Here is an 18,530-nt window from a genome sequence, read left to right on the forward strand (position 1 = left end):
AGAAAAAATAGATGCAGAACTACTCTGTTTTCCCTCACTTCTTCTGCAAGACTGTTTAAGCTAAAAATGCATAACACTGAATACAACATATGTTGTCAAAATGACGTTTTATCGGTGGTGGAAGAAGCACTCAGATCATTTACTTAAGTAAAAGTAGAAATACCACAGTGTAAAAATACTCAATTACTAGTCCAGCATTCAAGAATGTGTGTAAAAGTCTAGACGTATAGGCAAAAAAATGTGCTTAAGAATAAGTGAGTTTAAGTACTCATCATGCAGAATGGCCTCTGTCACTGATATTATTGAACTGCAATGTTTTAATTTGAGTTCATTTTAACTGCTTTAGTTTAATCTGGAACAATGCATCATACTTTATAAACTTATGTTAAATCTTAATCTGTAAAGTAACAAGTGCAGCTGTTAAATAAATGTAGTGAAGTATCATAAAGTGAATGTAAGAGTAAATACTCAGTTACTTTCCATCGCTGCTTAAAGCTACATTACACAAGGCGATTAAGGGGAAGGGCTTTGTGTTTTAAAGGGAAAGTATGTTCTTGTAACTAAAACCAACCACATGCAGTGTAAAATCGGTCCGTCAATGACACACAACAGGGAATAAGAACAAAGGACAACGTGCATCACAACGCGTGTCAGAGGCTAAAACACCCAGGAGTGAAATAATTTATATCTCATCATGTCTTCCTTTTCCCTGTTTCCTTTCTCATCTGCATCTGAATTTATGATCTCAGCTGTTGGATGCAGATTGGACATCTTCTCCTTTTTGTAGCCAGTGGATGTATGAGTGAGTGTGTGTGGGTGTGTGTGTGTATGTGTGTGTATATGTGTGTGTTTGTGTGTAGGGGGATGATATGACTCGGCGCTAGGACCGTGGCTCTGTCAGTGCGCAAGTCCCAGCAGAGAGGCAGCGCTCCGGCAGAAGAGCCTGTTCGCGGTTTGTCTGTCTGCGCTGCGGCTCAACCCATCACCTGCGGGGAGGCTGCACCTTCTGCCGCTCATCTCCCCTCCCGCAGACGGACCTGAACCAGCCGGGCTCGCCTCCGGAGCCCTCCATATGGGCTCACCATGCGCAGGATACGGGCCAACGCCATCGCGATTCTGACCGTTGCGTGGATCCTGGGGACGTTTTATTACCTGTGGCAGGACAACAAGCCCCAGTCGTCGCCGTCGTCGTCGGCGTCGCAGACCCGCGGCAGGGGCCATGGACAGAAGGTGGTCCCCGGTCGGCTGGAGATCCACCGGGACGACAGAACCATCCCGCTGATAGTGAGTGAGCGCTGCTGTGGGGATAAAGAGAGTGGAAAGGAGAGCGGCGCTGCGCACGGCGCTGTCGCTGGAGGCGCCGAGCTGCAGGAGAGTGTGTGCTGCATGTTGATGTGCATGTGTGTGAAACCTGGGATGATGAGGATGGAGATGTTGGTGGAGGTGGAGGTGGAGGTGGTGCACAGCTTGGTGTCACAGTAGGAATATGTTGCTTTGACGGATGTATATGGCTTCAAAGCGGATCCATCCCATCTCTCCCCTCTGGTAGACACACCATTATTCTACAGGCTGCACCGCACAATCTGCAGCCTGCTTATAGCTCTGAGTGTCGGTGTTTTCCAGCCTTTCCGTGCCTTCCCCCCGAGCCTGAGAGAACCTCAAGTACCCGTAAGAGGCTTTCCATAAGTCCTGTGCGTCGTGCGCAAACGCCTTGTAAACCACATTATGCTGAGACCTTTTTTGGATGGCACATGTGAGGTGAAAAACACAGGCTTTCAGCTCAAGAGGAGGCATCATTCCTCTGTTGCCTTCTAATCTGTAATTAAAGGCCTATTTCAGTCAGGTCGGGTCTGAATTCGTCTGTTGTTGCCCGCGTCAAGGCGGAGTAGCGAAAATAATCTCTGGTAAATACTAACTGTAGGTGTGGTGGTCGTCAGGCTTGGCTTGCAGCAACCTCTCCAGGTTGCAACACGGTCTGAACAGTGTTGTTTATGCTGGGACTGTAGCTGGGGACCTGCCAGCTCAGATTAGGAGATCTGGTCTACTTGGCTGCAAGGTTTTCTGTTGCATGAAGTGTAAAGATGCAAAACCTGTAGCTTGTGCTTTTAGTCGTGTAAAGAGGGACAAAGTGAAGAAAAAACAAGCGCTGAATGGATGATTCCAAAGAGAGAAAATGAATCAAGAATGATTTAAGATATTTATCAAGAAAAAATATACATTTGTATGTCGTTCAAGCTTCTCAAGTGTGAGGATTTGCTGCTTTTTTATGTTTTATATCACTGCAAATTGAATATATTTGGGTTTTGGACTCATGGTCAGGCAAAACAAGCATTTTAAATATGTCACCTTGGACTCTGGTAACTTGTAATTTACAATTTTCTGACATTTTATAGTTCAAATCTAACAGAAATTAAATGATAGTTGCAGCTCCAGAATAAACCCTTGTTTTTATTCTTTGAATGCTTTATATCCACCTTCCCGGCCAGACAAAGAAACTCAGAGGAATAAAGATTAGTAAAATGATACAGAAATATGACATTCTATGGCAAAAACATAAATCAGATCTTGGTGCAGCTACTGCCTGAGTAAATGTGCGTATCCGGTAGTATTTTTCAGGAGATAGGGACTGTTGAGGAAATACAACTCACTGGAGCCTCTTTCACGATTTACAAGACCAGTAAAATGGTGTCAGCTTTGGCTGAGGATGTGTGCCAACATGTCAGAATGTTTCGCCCCAGCAGCAGAATCATTAAAACACTGTTCGCAGGATTTAATCATTCAAGGGCAAATGCCAAACGGTGGAGCTGTTGTTGCGTTCACACAGGCCTTACTTTAACAATCTCCTCAAGAATTAAAAAAAAGGAAACTGTGATCAGAGTGTGAACGCAGGCCAGCAGTATGGCGATGAGACGCACGCAAACAAATATGGAAGCACTTTGAGTAATCAGAGCGTCTGATTGTAGTAAAAAGATCCATCCAGGATCGAGCTGATGCAGCAAACGGCCAGTGAACCACAGACCTGACTTCTAATCAGATCGTTCTTTGAACTGTATCCGTTGGATTTGAGCGTTTCCAAGTGGAGCTTTTACTTGTGTGATCTTTGATTTGCACAGCGGGGTCGTTCACCTTTGTCACCAAACTGAGATTTCCCCCCCGTTTGTTCTGGTAATCTGACCTGCAGCTCAGACGCTGCCAGCACTGCACCGACTCCAACTGTTCAACAAGAGGCGGCTGAAGCTAAAGAGGGCTTTCTTTCTTTCTTTCTTTCTTTCTTTCGTTCTTCCTTCTTTCCTTTATATTTTGTTTTACTTCTCCCCTTTCTTTCATCTTTCCTCTATTTTTCCTTCCTTTACAGTATGTCTTCCTTTCTTTCTTTTACTTCTGTCTTTTCTTTCTTTCGTCTTTCATTTTGTCCTCCCATCTTCCTTCTTTCGTTCCTCCCCTTCCTTCCTTCCTTCATGTCTTTATTTTATCCTTCTGTCTTCTCTGATTTCTTCCTCTTCCTCTCCTTCTTGCCTTCCTGTTTTATTCCTTCTATTTGTTATTTTTTATTATTCGTCTTTCCTCCCTTTACGGCGTGTCTTGATCTGTCTGCTCCCTCCTTTCTCTCCTTTTCAATTCTCTCTGTCCATCTTTCTCTCTGTCCTGTCTTTCTGTTATCATTCTGTCTTTCCTTCTTATTCTTCTCTTTCTTATTTCTTCCTTCCTTCCTCTATTTTTACTTTTCTGTCTGTTTTCCTTCTGTCCATCATTGCTTCCTCTCTGTCTGTTTTTGTTTTGTTCTTCCCCCCTCTTCCTTCTTTCTCTTTCTTTCTTTCCTCCATCCCCTCCCTTATGTTCTTCCCTCGACCCCTCCCTTCTCTCTCTCTCTCTCTCTCTCTCTCTCTCTCTCTCTCTCTCTCCCCCTCTTTTCCCATAAGCTCCTTCATTAGCAGCATTTGATTCACTAATGACATCATCTGTGAGATCTGTTCGCACTGGCTCTACTTTTTCCCCCCTCATTTCCTCTGTTGATGGTCTAATTTCCCAGCAACCATTTTCACTCTCTTTCTGCAGTAAGGAGAGACTGTGTCTGAACATTGTTGTCAGTCTAATTGCATTTGAACATTTACAGTAATCAACAGTGAGCCTGACCTGCACATCTGCTGTCGTGGCCTTAGCTCCGGTGACATATTGTAAACATCTGACCACAGATGGACATCCAGCTAATCAGTTTGTCAGTTTGTCTTTATCCTCAGTTTTCACTTGATGTAACCGCTCCCATATGTGCTTCATTTCCTCCAGGACAGATACAACTCACTGTAAAGGTGATACAACATCAACTTTCCACTATTATTACTCTATTTTCTAAATTTTAGGTAGTTTTCATTTGTCTTTTTGACCAGGCTGTGAGTTAAGACCATGAGGCACTTTTTCTGACTAACTCGGCAACAATTTTTTGATTTGTGAACATATAAACACTTCACAAAAGAATTGGGTTAAATGTGCCGTTAATCTTAAACCCGGATTTGCAACATTTTTCCATTAATACACACAAAGCTTCAAAGTATTAAACCTCCACCAACTCTGAACAACAACTTGGCAACTATCTGGTTCACTCAAACAATTTGTCTTCTTGTCATTTTGCCATTATTTTAAGTCAGTTTTTAAAGATTTTTTTTGACCTTGGGCATAAACCTTTATTTGGCATCCAGGCTTAATGTCCATCAGTTTAACAGAAGCAGAGATGGAGGAAGTATTCATCCTTTACTGAAGTAAAAAGCAATACCACAAGTCCTGCATTTAAGGCTTTATTAGCACTTATTCTTTATTATCACTATGCTGCACAGTCCCTCATAGTGCATATCCTTTATTATTATATGTATGACATTATCAGATTATAATGTGCATTCTAATGTTTAGTTTGGGTCGAGGAGGAGTGTAGTTTAACAACTCTGAATAACAGTTGGGTAGTTAAACGTATAACAGATCACATATTTTATAAAATGATCCTGTGTTTTATATGTAACCAGTAACAGTCAGTGTTACATGTAGCAGAGTAAGTAAGTATAAAGTAAAGTAAGCAAATAGTAAGTACAATACTTATCTAGTTGATTTCTATCATGGAATAGAAATAGTCAAAAGTGATATTTATCCCTGAAAATCTCCAGATCACTGCCAACATGTTATCAGTTCCTCTGTTCACCCAAAGCTTCTCTGTCTGAAATTACAAGAAAATATGTAGAAAATATTTTGAGACAAAAAAACAAACAAAATTCTGCTGCATGAAATTATGATGAATAGTTTGGATTTCTCTCCAATATTTGCTTTTCATTGTGAAATGATGTGATGTTTTAGGCTTTAATAAAACAGTCAGATAAAAGAAAATTTCAATTGAACTGCTAAAAACTCATAAATATGCAACCTGTGATGAAGAGTCACATGTATAGACCCTTTGTGTTGCTGTAAAGGATCACAGGCAAGATTTTATTGGAACCATTTGTTCTGTTTGTTTTGAAGTTTGTTTTTAACAGCGATTCCTAAAAATACTTATGTTCAGGTTTGAACCGTGATGTGAGGAGTGTTTTTGATTCATGAATGATTTAACTCGAAAGGAAAATAATACAACACATGCACAATGAGAGAGAGAGTCATCTCTGCAGTGTTAGAGTGTAGTCAGACTGTAGGAGGCTGCAGTTTTGCCTGGACTTGTACAGTAAGCTGCTCTTGTTCTGTCTGACTCAAGCTGCAGCTGCACACCTGGTAGCAACAAGACAGAGAAGATGATGATATTCAGGATGACAAATAACTCTTAAATGAGGTTTTTATAAGAATCATGTAAGGTCTGACCTCTTTAATGGCTTTGTCTTAATTTGTTTTTGATATCTTGAAGTTTAATAGAATGAAAATAGACAGAGAAAGTACATGTTGAACATTTTTGTGGTTTCAATTGTTTATTTGCTTATGTCATAGGAATCCTTGTCAGCTGTTGGTTTGCCAAAAAAGAAAAGGAAAAGTTAAAAACCTGCTAATGGAAGCGTCACACAGTAAAAACATACACACACGGAAAGCAGAACATATGCAAATAGTCAAGTCAAACAAGTTTATTTGTAGAGTGAAATCCCGTACAGAAGCATTCAGAGTGATAAAACAGTAAAAAATCATGTTGGCAGACAACGGAGCAAATATTTAAGATGGGAAGTATTTAGGAATTGTTAACTTCTATTTTCAAAATAAGTGTTTTTAATTAGTCTTAATGATATAGTATATAAACAAAAGTTGATTTTCTGTTTGCTTTTGTTCATGTTTAACTAGTAGAGCCGCCAGGTTGCGATTGGAAAATGCGACTGTGTGAACCGCAGTGTGAGGTATGAATAACCAACCTCAGCTCACACTATTAAACAGTATGACATGAAGGAATTTTAAATTACTTACAGCTTCATAATTTCCCTATTTAAAGTGAGTTTTGTATTAGTGGTTTCAACCATAACCCACAAGTCATTAACATTAGTAACAGTGATAGCTCGCTGTGCTTTGCTATTATTCAGCAAAATGAAAAATTTGCAGCACTGAAATGTGTCCAACAAATCAAATAAGGAGATTTTTTTTGCAAGGAGTCAAGAGCTAAATTCATAGTAAAACATTGGCTACATGTTATTGTATATTATACGATACTGGACAAGAAAATTATGAGGTTATTAACATTTTCTTGTTCAATTTTGCTATTAAATGCAATATAGCGTTAATAAGTGTCATTCAATTATAGTTCTACATATGTACTGATAAGGGGGGCCTTTGATTATAAATATCAAAGCCACATTATTGGTAACAACTTGGTTTGGTGTGAACATTAACATACATGTTGGGAAATTACCCCCTCAAAAAATAGACTGTCCCTGCACACACGCACACACACACACACACACACACACACACACACACACACACACACACACACACAAACACACACAGCTAATTAAAAGCTAAACAAAACACAATTGTCTTGAGTTTATTCTTAAAACAGACAGGTGCAAACATCAAATAAGCTGACACGCTGTTCCATACTTCAGGAGCATAATCTCTGAAAATGTACATCTCTGGCAGGCAAATTAGCAAAAACATGTTTTTAAGGGAAGTAACAAACCAGCTGGAATGACGAAAGGAGAAAAAAAGTAGATTCTTGCTTGGCTGACATATAAACAAGTCATAAAAAACTCAAACCAACCATGTCACCACTACATGATACGATATTCTTTATGTCTTCTGTGGGACACCATCATCATCTGTCATTACAGACCGAGAGCCACAGAAGTGCTTCATCTCCAGCCAATCAGGCAGATTTGACATGTATGTGATTTGTTGAGTCTTATAACTCGGCTTGAAAGAGCCAGCTGACGTTGTTCATCCTCCAGATGAGCTTCATATTTAATTCAGTGGACTGTGCAGCGAAGTGCCTTCTGTTATTTCCGTCTTATTATCCTCAGAGTACCATTTTTTGTAGCTTTTAATATTTAGTCATGATGATACTTGTGGATCATCAAGGGATATAAGATACAAGAGACTGGAAGGAGGTCAGAACTATGAATAAGAATTAAACCCCTTTACCATCATGCATTGCTACTTTGTGTGGCTCAGACCTTTAGACAGACATTTAGGCATTTAGGGTCTGGTGGAGCCATTATGACTCATTTAATTGAGTTTACTGTTGATGATGTGAAGCCAAAAGACATGAGGAATGTATCACATCACAGCTTAATGTCTAAAATATGCTTGTCAAACACTTTCCACTTGTTCCTCTCTTTGCCACTTATTTTAACGGGTTTCTAGTTCATAGAATATCATCTCAGTGCTGTTTGCTCCTGTCAGAACAGATAAAACAGGTAAAATGAATAGGAGCAGGTTAATATTGGTCTATATGTAGCTCTGCTAGTGTCCTTTCAAATGAGATGTGGAGAATGCCGATGGACAGGTTAGAATTCTTCTTGTCTAACATGTCTAAATTTTCACAAATGATCAATTTCAGATTTGTGCATCTTTGCTCCTAAAGACATAATTTCCAGCTTTCATAGTCAAACTCAAAAAAATCATAAAATAACTCTTAGTTTTAGTAGCACTGGATCTGATTCTTTTCATGTCAGTAATGGGGTTAGGAAGGGTTGAATAATGTCTTCATTTTTGTTTAACCTGTGTACAGATGACTTGTGCAAACTGTTCAATAATTGTGACTTGAGTTGTGTTTTGATCATCTGAAAATTAACCATTTTTCTATGCAAAACAGTAATCTGATGATAACTAGATGTAGAGAAGATAGAAAAGTATAATCTACTCTGGTAAAGATTTTACAGATGATTTAATGAATGATACAGGTGTACACTATATCATGTCAATGTTATAGTAAATTATCAGCACAGGCCATGCAGTCATCTATGATGAAGGTCTGTAAAAAAGTAGTGTGCTGCGACTTACAATCAGTTATAATGATGCCATGAGGATGTTGTTGTAGTCACATAAGGACCTAATGTATAAATATATGTGCAGATTTGATGAGGTAGAGGACAATTCAACTGATGCATTGGTTGATCTGACCAACGCAGCACAGGAAATATGGCAACACTATTATTCAGTTGATTTTGTTTCATTAAAACAAATTAAATAGAATAAAGAGAGGAATGATAATATAACTGTATTGCTAATTCATGTTGTTAGTATAGTTGCTCTCCTAAAAAAAGGTAATAAAGTTACTTACAAAGTAACGTAAATACAGAGATGTATATTTTTTAATTTTAAAAAGGAAATTAACAATTACAATTATTAATCACTACCGGTTAGCTTTTCCTTATGTGTCAAATTTCTAATGCAGATTCAGACACTGACTGCTAAACCAGCTAGCACAGTGTGTAAGTGAGTAAATAAACTTTATTTCTGTAGCACCTTTCAAGAGTTACTAAGTGCACCACAGATGCAAATAAAATACCAAACAATTTAATGGGATCACCAAATATAGAAAAAGTAAGCCACGATATAAAAAGAACAACATAAAACCATTGATGTTATTTAAAAAGTTACAAAAATACCATCTCATACAGGTGGGTTTTAAATGTTTTGTGTGCCTGTCAGTTTAAGGGTGTTGCATTATGGGTAGTCTGTAGCTATGCCATAGCTAGGCTAGCTAGTTTCTACCTTTTATATTAGCTTTCCATTTACCTTACTTTTTACAACATTTATCCATGGTTTCTACCTGTTCTCATCGCTATAGTAGGATTTATATGCACAAACAGAGAGTATAAGTTTGTGTTAATCACCACAAAAGTGTCTAAAAAGTTGAGGTTGAAGGGCAGAAGCTAACAAATCTGCTAGCTTGTTTTTTTATGTTTGCTTCCACTTGGTGAAAAATAGTAGTTACCTGGATGTAACTCCAGTTCTATGAGTACGTGTGTAGCCCTGTAACAGGCTTTGCTATTGGTTTACCCGAGTACGTACGACATAGAATCATTTTGTTCAGGGATAAGTTTTCTCAATCTTCGCACTACAGAAATGGTCATTTAGTGTTTGTTTTATTGTACCAGATACCAGAAGAAAAACCTGCAGTGTTCACATTATTCCAATGAGTTTGGTATTAGTGGAGGCTTGTTAACAAGTGAAAGTGGATACAAACAAATGATGAATATTTCCATTTAAATTAGCTGAATTGATACCATTAGTGTTAATATTAGATTTTGTTTTAATGTAAGTGCCAGCGATGGTGGCTTTATAGCTATTTGTTTGTTGACACTTTGCCAAGTGGAATATACATCATAGCTGTCAGATTTCCCCAACAAGAACCTTTATGTCCACTCGGCTGCTCGTAATTACAATCTGAACATGATGTGAATGAGCCATTAATTAAAAACCATCGTCTTTGAAGGTATTACGGTGATACCCGTGTTAATTGTGTGCTGCGGACATGTTTGTGTGTGAATCCTTGAAGCTTTCAGGGTCACGCTGCTCTTTGGAAGAGCCTGAAAATGAGGTCACTCTCACCTCGACCCGGCATGGTGAGGAGCTTTTTTTCTAAATCCTCTAACTACACCGACCTTTAACAAAGCCTCGTCCTTCCTCTCCTTTCCCTCCATTCTTCCATCTGTCCATTCTGCTGTTGCTCCTCTATGATGAAGGCTGCTCTCATTCGTCTTTATGTATTCATCGGCTGTTTTAACCTCCCACTCACCCGTCCCAGGCTGCCAGCAAGTGTGAAAGCTCCTTGTGGAGAAAATCCATTAATTACTGAGGATTTATAGACTGTGCATTTTGATTTGATGAGTGGCCAGCCTATTTTGCCCTGTTAGCACTACACACTGACCTGAATAAGAAAATAGCATTTACATTTTAATCATTTTGGCTGATAGTTTTCTTCACTTTAAATCGAGTGCAATAGAAAAACAGTTCTTAGTTCTTGGGTGTCCAGTGTTACAGTTTGCATTGCAGACTTTAGCTGAACATAGAGGTGGAACAGTTAATTGGTTAATTGATTAAAATAAACTTAATCAAATGATAATTTTTTAACCGTTTGAATCATTCCTCAAGCGAAAATGCCAAACATTTGCTTGTGTCAGTTTCTCAAATGTTATAGCCTCTAAGTTTTATATGATATGCTGAATATCTTTGTTGAGTTCATTCTTGACCTTTAAAAATTTGTTTGACAAAAAAAATGTTTACTCAAAGGTCCACTTAATAGCTTTTTTTCTGTAGAGGATGGAGTTTGCTCAGTTTAATTATCATCAGGACATCACCATGGGCTTTCGGAAAAGCTGATCGACATTTCTCACTTTTTTTTTTACTATAAACTAAACTAAACAATTGATCAAGACATTAAACACTATAATGAAAATAATCATTAATAATAATAATAATAATAATAATAATAATAATAATAATAATAATAATAATACATTCAATTTGTTCCCCACTTTTCATTCATAGTGAAACTCAAAGTGCTACAGTATTAATAACATAGAACAAGTGAAGAATAAGTGAAAGTGGATACAAGTGGATACATATGTTCTATGTATTAATAACATAGAACACACAGATGAAAAAGCCTTCCTGAACAGAGAGTTTTTCAGGTCTCAGATGGTCAGGAAAGGCTGTCCCACAAGCGTGGCGCAGCAGAGCAGAAGGCTTGATCCCCCCCATTGTGCTGAGCTTAGTGCAGGGGGTCTGGAGAGGAAGCGCCTGAGATCCTAATAAAATATACAGTATAAGTATCTTCTAAAAATATCCAGTATAAGTATCTTTTTGGGCATTTGTATGCCTTTATTACAGACAGCAGAGAGATTACAGGCAGAACAGCTACCCAGGGAGGCCAGGCTGTGTTCACTTTGTCATACAGGAGAGATTGAGACAGAATCTCACTTCCTACTATATTGTGAGAAATATTAAGATTTGAGAAAAATAAATAATATATATCCCAAGTGTATCCATCTCCCTGATCCTCAGAGGCTGTCCTGTCTACGTGGGGAGAAAAGTCAGTGTGCAGCTGCAGAATATGTTAACTACTGTCATACACTAAGAGAAACAAGCTGTATAGGAAATGTTTGAGTGATAACATCTGTTAAAAAATGAATGCCTTTTATTATATTCTATTTGATATGATTGTTTTCGGTCCTGCTTTGGCAATATAAGTTTCTGGTCTGTTGTGCTACTAAAGCTTATTTGAATTTGAATTTGAGATGCAACAAAGGTCCCCAGCCAGACCAGAAGTCCTCAACATGCTCAGAAATATGTAAATTTTACCATCTGCAGTTTCATAACAACAGCAAACTGAATTTGCTGACGATGGAGATTTGATTGAAAGTCCCAGAACAGCAACATGGACCTTGTAGTTGTTTTGTCAACTTCTGCTTCCAAGGTCAAGAATCAACCTTGATTTCTAAAGTATAAACCTCAGCTGCACAGAACATGTAACACATCACTTTTGATTAAAAATTTCCACTTCAGTCAAAGTTTTAATTGGTCTTTTATGCCTTGAGAAAGACTTCTGACCTGCAGGTGCATGAAATCCATTCAAATCCAACTGTGGAATTTAAAAACTTAACTACTGCCTGTTTTTTTTTTTTTTTTTTTTTTTTCCTGAACCACTTATTAAGACAGACAGTAAAAAGCAACATACCAAAGATTCCCATTATGAGGATGTGTATGAGCATGAGTTGTTCAGGCATTTCTCAGAAATAATAGATGTGGCAGAAAAAACAGTTTGTTGACAGAAGCGATACCACTGACAGAGCCGAGTGTTGACACCAAAAACAACTCGGGCTGCTGTGTTTGCCCCTCTGTGTGTTTACATGAGCGACAGAAAGAGGGTTCGTGTGTTTGTGTTTAATTTAAATCCCACAACATTTTGAGTTATTCATGCTCAATTTGGTATATTTAAATCGACTTTTTGTTATCATTTATTTCTACTTCTGGAGTTCTTGCCTCCAGCTGATCCCTGTCTGTGTGACTGATGTGATCATTTAAACACACCTTGTTGTGTCCTCTGCAGGTGACCCAGCCCCCGCGGGTGGAGCAGCAGGGTCAGCTGCTGGGCGGCTTCGATGAGAAAGCCTACCTGGCAGGGAAACAGCTGAAGCCGGGCGACGACCCGTACAGAGAGCACGCCTTCAACCTGCAGGAGAGCGACCGGCTGGGCAGCGAGCGAGCCATCAGAGACACCCGACACTACAGGTGAGCATGGTTCACGTCTCAGCCCAGGTGCTGTCTGTCCGCTTTGATCTGCTCAACGAGATCAAGGACTAATCTTTCGTAAGCTGCACATGGATTCAGAGTTGTGTAGAGAAATCTGTCTCGTACACTTACAGGCAGTAAGAGGGTCAACTAAGATGATTTTATTGGAATGTCTTTCACTGATCTGAACATCCTGACTGCTGAGTTCAGTCCAGACTTTATCCCTCAGACAAAATAATATATAACACTCCCTTTGAGACCAGGATGCAGACACCACGTGGTTTATGTTGAAGACCTGTTATAAAATTATGAATGAATGAAATTAAATGAATGAAATTACACCCTTATTGGAAAATTGTTATGATGAAAAACAAGTTTTAGGATCCATTTTACAGTGGTTTTGACCACAGCAGTAGCTCTGTTTGTTTAGTTTATTCTGGAAAAAAAAAAATCTCAAAACAAGGTCCAACTTACTCGTTGTTTCCAAGGCTTTCAACCACATCTTGAGGCCTTCCTCGGTGGATGGAGACACTCCAAGTGAATCAGACCTTGTGTTAAGAATGTTTTTCAAACTGCGGCTTCCAAGGTGAAGAATAAACCTTCAAGCTCAAATATTTTATGTTTTTTTTGGCTGGTGGCCTTGTATTTGGTGGAATCCATACCTAAAAACGATTTTCATTGAAAAAAAAACTATATCAAGACTTAGAGACTCATTGAAAACCTTTTTTACTCTGTGTGCAGTACAGCGTGTCCATCTTGTCCTTGTTGGTTATAGTTTCAACTTGTTCTTCTTTGCTGATGCAGTTTTTTCTGTGTTCTGTGATTTTCTAAACTGTCCCTCTCTCCCAATTATAGAACCATTTTGTCACATTTTACCTTCAAAAACCCACATATGAAAGACTGCACTGCCTCTTTTATATCTGGTAAAGGCTGCGAACATTTATTTTTATTTAACCTGTATTTATACAGGGTAGGTTGGCTCTTTTACAGCAGCACCCATTTAACAGTTGAACCAAGAAATAAAACAACAGGGACAGACATAGGTGAGTCATAAACAGAACAGAATAATAGGCACTAAAGAAGGTACAAGCTCAGTTAAAGCAATGTTTTCTCTTGTTATTTTCACAGGAATGGTCTTATTATTCTATAAACAAAAATCATCATAATAATTTGAAAGGTTCCTGTAATCACAAATAAATCTAAACATAGTGGTTTTAATCACAGTATCCTTTTTGACAAGGTGTTTTTATGTTAAGATTCCAGTTTCACTTCTTTTCATAGAATTTGCTGCTACAATTTTATTTAAAGGAGTAAATTTGGCATACATTTTTTTTAAAAAGGACAAAGAATGTCTCATCTATATTAACCTAATAATAATGTCACCTAAATCCTAAATTTGTTTCAACAAAGCATTTATAGTGGGCAGTTTTTCTGCTCTAAAGAACCTAAAATGGCTTCGAATAATAGAATCAGTGGTGTGTGATATTTCTTCTTCGTGTCTTCTGACCTGGACTTAAGGCTCCCAGCAACAGGTAATGAATTAAAAGCAGTGGGTCAGAAATCTGTGCAATTGTTGCCTGGCAACCAGATATTTCCATGTCTCTACGGCAACAATGCCGAGGTGACTCCGCAGGGCACCGCTGCTAATGACAGCTGCCCAAATTGACGCCCAGTATGTGTGTGTGTGTAATCCCTCAGTGACTGTGGATATTTCTATCGCCGTGTGTGAAGTGATTTAACATATGCATGAGTTAAGCTGCTCACTCCCACTGTTGTAATATACTTCCTTCCTCTGCAGGTGTGCGTCTCTGAATTATGACACCGACCTTCCCTCCACGAGTATCATCATCACTTTCCACAATGAGGCTCGCTCTACTCTCCTGCGCACCATAAAAAGGTAAACGAGGTCACATACAAATTACCTGATTAGACAGGAACAATGTCATTAACTTTTCTTTTTTTTTTTTTTGTGGTTTGCTCTGTGGTCTTACATCTCGCTCTCAATTCTGTCTCCTTCTCTCTCAGCGTCCTGATGCGGAGTCCCCCAGCTCTGATTCAAGAGCTGATCCTGATAGATGACTTCAGCTCTGATCGTGAGTTTCTGCTTTTTAACTGCTGCTGGACGTTAATGTCCTCTGTATTTAGGAGGAATTAAGGAAGGTGGATGTTTTAACCTGAGGAGAAGTTTATATATCTTACAATAAAGCCCCTTTCACACTGGACAGAAAACTCTCTAACACCCACTAACATCTGACTTTTGTCTTCAGTGTGAAAGGGTATAATCAGCATTCATACCCGGGTCAAATGACTCTGCAGTAGTCATGGGTATTAATCAGCTCCAGCTCTGATCGCCGGTGATGTAAACTTGACACCCAGGTGGATACGCTAATTTTCTAGCTGCTCTTTCATCTGTTTCTATCTGCGCATGTCTACGACACTAAAAACAATTTTATTTGCGGATGATACAAATTTACTCTGCTGTGGGGATAACTGGGAACAACTTAGATACGTGTAACTTGCAATGCTAATGTAAAACAGTTCAAGGGGACCTAACATGCTTTTTGTGATTTTCTGTTACTGTTATGTCAGATGTTTATTTTAAACTTGAGGTGAGCGTATGTAAAAATGCTCTGAACCCTCTCTGTAATGTTACCTGTACTTCCTCATGATGACATCAGATTGTTTGCATGTGCCCACAAACAGCCGTCCGGGGCTGCATAAGGGCCAATATAAGATAAATAAGGTTTTTTTTTAAACTGTAAATCATGTAAAGATATTCCAGTAAAGCTCCAGATTAAAAATATAGACCTGGAAATGTGCAGAAAATAGCCTACTGGTTAAGACACATACTACATTATCACACCATCCGTGGTTCGATTCTGGCAACGGCCCTGTTGTTGCATGTCGTTTCCCATCTTCCCCACTCTCTACACTGTTGCTATGTAAAATGCCTGTATTACATCTATGAAAAAACATTTTCAGACGGAGGGTTGCACTGAGAGAATACCGACAGGCCGAATTGTAGGAAAATGTAGGGGAACGATTATGTGAAGAGACAGGAGTGGTTTCAGAGATGTATCACACTGACATGTGATATTGCAGAAAATCAGAAACTGAATCGGGGGTGAGAGCTTCCTGAGGATTTAATCACATTTAATGTAACTGATCAGTGATGCTGCTGAGAAACAGGATCAGCACAGCAACAGCAGAAACGAGCTGGAGCTGCTATCACCATGAGAAACTGCTGATTTTTATCTAAAAGCCAATTACTGGTTTAATTAACATTGACATTTAAAAAATGAGGAGTTGAATAAGTTAATAGCATCATAAATAGCGGGGTGGTAAATAAAAATAAAAAAGGGAACAAATAGGAAGGGTGATGGATGCTTCAGAGCTCTGTGCCTTAATATATTCCTTTTTACTCGCCGGGTCTAAAAGACCATCTTAACTCTCAGAAAATTTGATATACTGTAATTGAAGCGGTCCATAAAAGGTTGCCAAATTTTGTAAAATTTCTCTTCTTGTTTTTTTCAGAGACAATTTAATTTTCTCTGGTTCCAAGTGTTTCATTATATCCGTCATTAGATTTGACTGTGTCGGTGCAGTTCTCTGTTTCCAATTGAGTACGATCACTCTCGTGCCAGTAGGCTGACAGATGATACCATATTATGTTCCACGTTGTTTTTTACTATGTTAGAGTCTATAACTCCTATAATCAAGGCATCTAAGTCAATAGGTCTATATGAAATTCTTGATAGGGTCTGCAAAATATTGCTACAATAATTTAATATCCTCAAGCATCTCCAGAACATATGAGCTAATGGTATCGGTGCAAGCTCGCAGTGGTTGCACGATGGATTTATATCTGGAAATATCTTACTGAGCTGTTGTTTAAACCAACAAAAACAATGTATTATCTTGAATTGTTGGGAGCCATGTCTTGCACAAACTGAAGAGCTATGGATCTGTTCTAGGGCTGTCTGCCACTGCTCCTTCGCAACCTCTTTACCTCGGTCGTCCTGTCAAACTGATTTCAAATGTTGCACAGTTGTTGTACATGTGAAGTGAGACAGCTTCTCATATATATTTGATATACTCCTTTACTGTGAGGATCTCAGGAAAGTATCAATTCCATTTAAAACTGATTTGGGGAATTTTTTTGTACCTGTTCAAATGATGGAAATACCTTATCAATCCAATGATCAAATACCGTATTGTTAAATGAGGGTGCAAAAGAACGATTTTCATTTAGAGGGCTTTGGAGAGAACCAGCCTGCCATTCATGAAATTTTCCGACCTGAGACCAGATCTCAAGTGTATGAGAGACTACTGGATTGTCTTGTGGTTCAGGGCATACAGCGGGCAGAGCTGAGAATAGCAAAGCTGAAAGAGAAGAGGGGGAACAACATGCCCTTTCTATGTTTAGCCATAATGGAGGTTGTTTGTGCAGTCAGTAGGCCATTGTCCTTATATTACTCGTCCAATATTAAAACTGGCAACCCCATTCCTCCTGCTGACTCTGTAAAAGTGCCTTCTTTATTCTGGCTATTTTCAACACAGATAATTTTATCTATGTTGTGAAAAAAAAACATTTTTTAACATATAATAGAATTCATTGATATAAAAATAGAAATTTCGGGAGGATGGTCATTGTAATATAAGGTGATATAAGGAAATGGGGCCGTCTCTGCAGATCTTGCTTTGTTTGTTCGAATAGTTTTAAAAAGTTCTCCTTGTAAAGATCTGCAAATGTGTTAGTGACATCGACTCCTAAGTATTTAAACTGGGTCGAAACTTTAAAAGGCAAAGTTTCAAAAGATTGTTGATCAGCTAGAACATTAATTGAGAACAATATAATTTTATATTGAACTCATATCCTGATATTCATCTAAATGTACTTAAAACAGAAACTATCACGAGGAGTGACTTAAAAGGGTTGGAAATATGTAATAATCTGGGTTATTTTTTTATGTAACTGACCAGGACTGTGGAATGAGAGCATAACCACATTTTAGTAATTACTCCTATTTGTCAGCATTAGGCGGAAGAATTATGAGCTCATGCTTTACACTCTCCACAGCGCTTCTGTAATCACCACCACCTGCGTCTCCTGTCTGTGAGATCAGCACGGCGACCTACATTCACTGTGTACTAACACACACACACACACAGACACACTCAGAGGTGTCGGAGCTGGCCAGACATCTAAACATGAGTGTCTCAACGCAGTAGCAGCGGGAGCTCTATTAGCTCTTTAAAGCCTTGTTTATTCTCCCTCTGTAGCTGCCAGTCTACCTGCACCCACGTACTGGCAGAACCAACAGGGTTTGGGAACAGTTTGGTAACTGTCTGTTTCTGCTCAGGTGTCCTTGAGCAGGATGTTTAATCTCCCCCGTTTAAGGAATTCAGTATTAATAAACCATTCTAAGGTTACTGATTAACCGATTAGTAGATTGTCAGAAAGTTAACTATTATGATAATCAAATAATCATTCTTGTTATTTTTTAAAGGGGACATGCTTTTTCTGATTTTCAGTTCTGATGTCGGATAGTTAAACATGGTCAAAGTTTCAAAACTTGAGGTGAACATGTAACACGCTCCCTCAAATTCAAAAGCCAGGACTTGCAAAGTTACCTCTATTCCCCATGACCACACACGGCCACCGTAGCCTTTGTTGCTAAGGTTGTTCACGTTGTCCACTCACATATTTTTCAGATTTCGGGCTCGAATATGTACAGACGTATTTGATAAGTTTCCATTTTGAGTAAAGAACGAGAAAAATAAGTGAAATCCTGCTACTACTGTTTGTTTACATGGCCTCCGAAACCGTTGGAAGCTTACCAATCAGA

General features: G+C 38.7%; 1 protein-coding gene across 2 annotated transcripts in view; it reads left to right on the forward strand.

The window, feature by feature from the left end:
• Positions 1-890: 890 nt before the first annotated feature.
• Positions 891-18,530, forward strand: part of galnt16 (UDP-N-acetyl-alpha-D-galactosamine:polypeptide N-acetylgalactosaminyltransferase 16) — a 43,885-nt gene continuing 26,245 nt past the window's right edge. The window contains exons 1-4 of one of the 2 annotated variants that reach the window (XM_067614267.1): positions 891-1,284; positions 12,500-12,681; positions 14,480-14,578; positions 14,707-14,774. In XM_067614267.1, coding sequence (XP_067470368.1) covers positions 1,084-1,284; positions 12,500-12,681; positions 14,480-14,578; positions 14,707-14,774 — 550 coding nt within the window. In that variant the 5' untranslated portion in view covers positions 891-1,083. Of the gene's footprint in view, positions 1,285-9,140; positions 10,014-12,499; positions 12,682-14,479; positions 14,579-14,706; positions 14,775-18,530 lie in introns of those variants that run through there. The other variant, XM_067614268.1, reaches the window with a different exon arrangement.

The sequence above is a fragment of the Thunnus thynnus genome, chromosome 16 (genome assembly GCF_963924715.1).
Source record: "Thunnus thynnus chromosome 16, fThuThy2.1, whole genome shotgun sequence".
Lineage (NCBI taxonomy): Eukaryota > Metazoa > Chordata > Actinopteri > Scombriformes > Scombridae > Thunnus > Thunnus thynnus.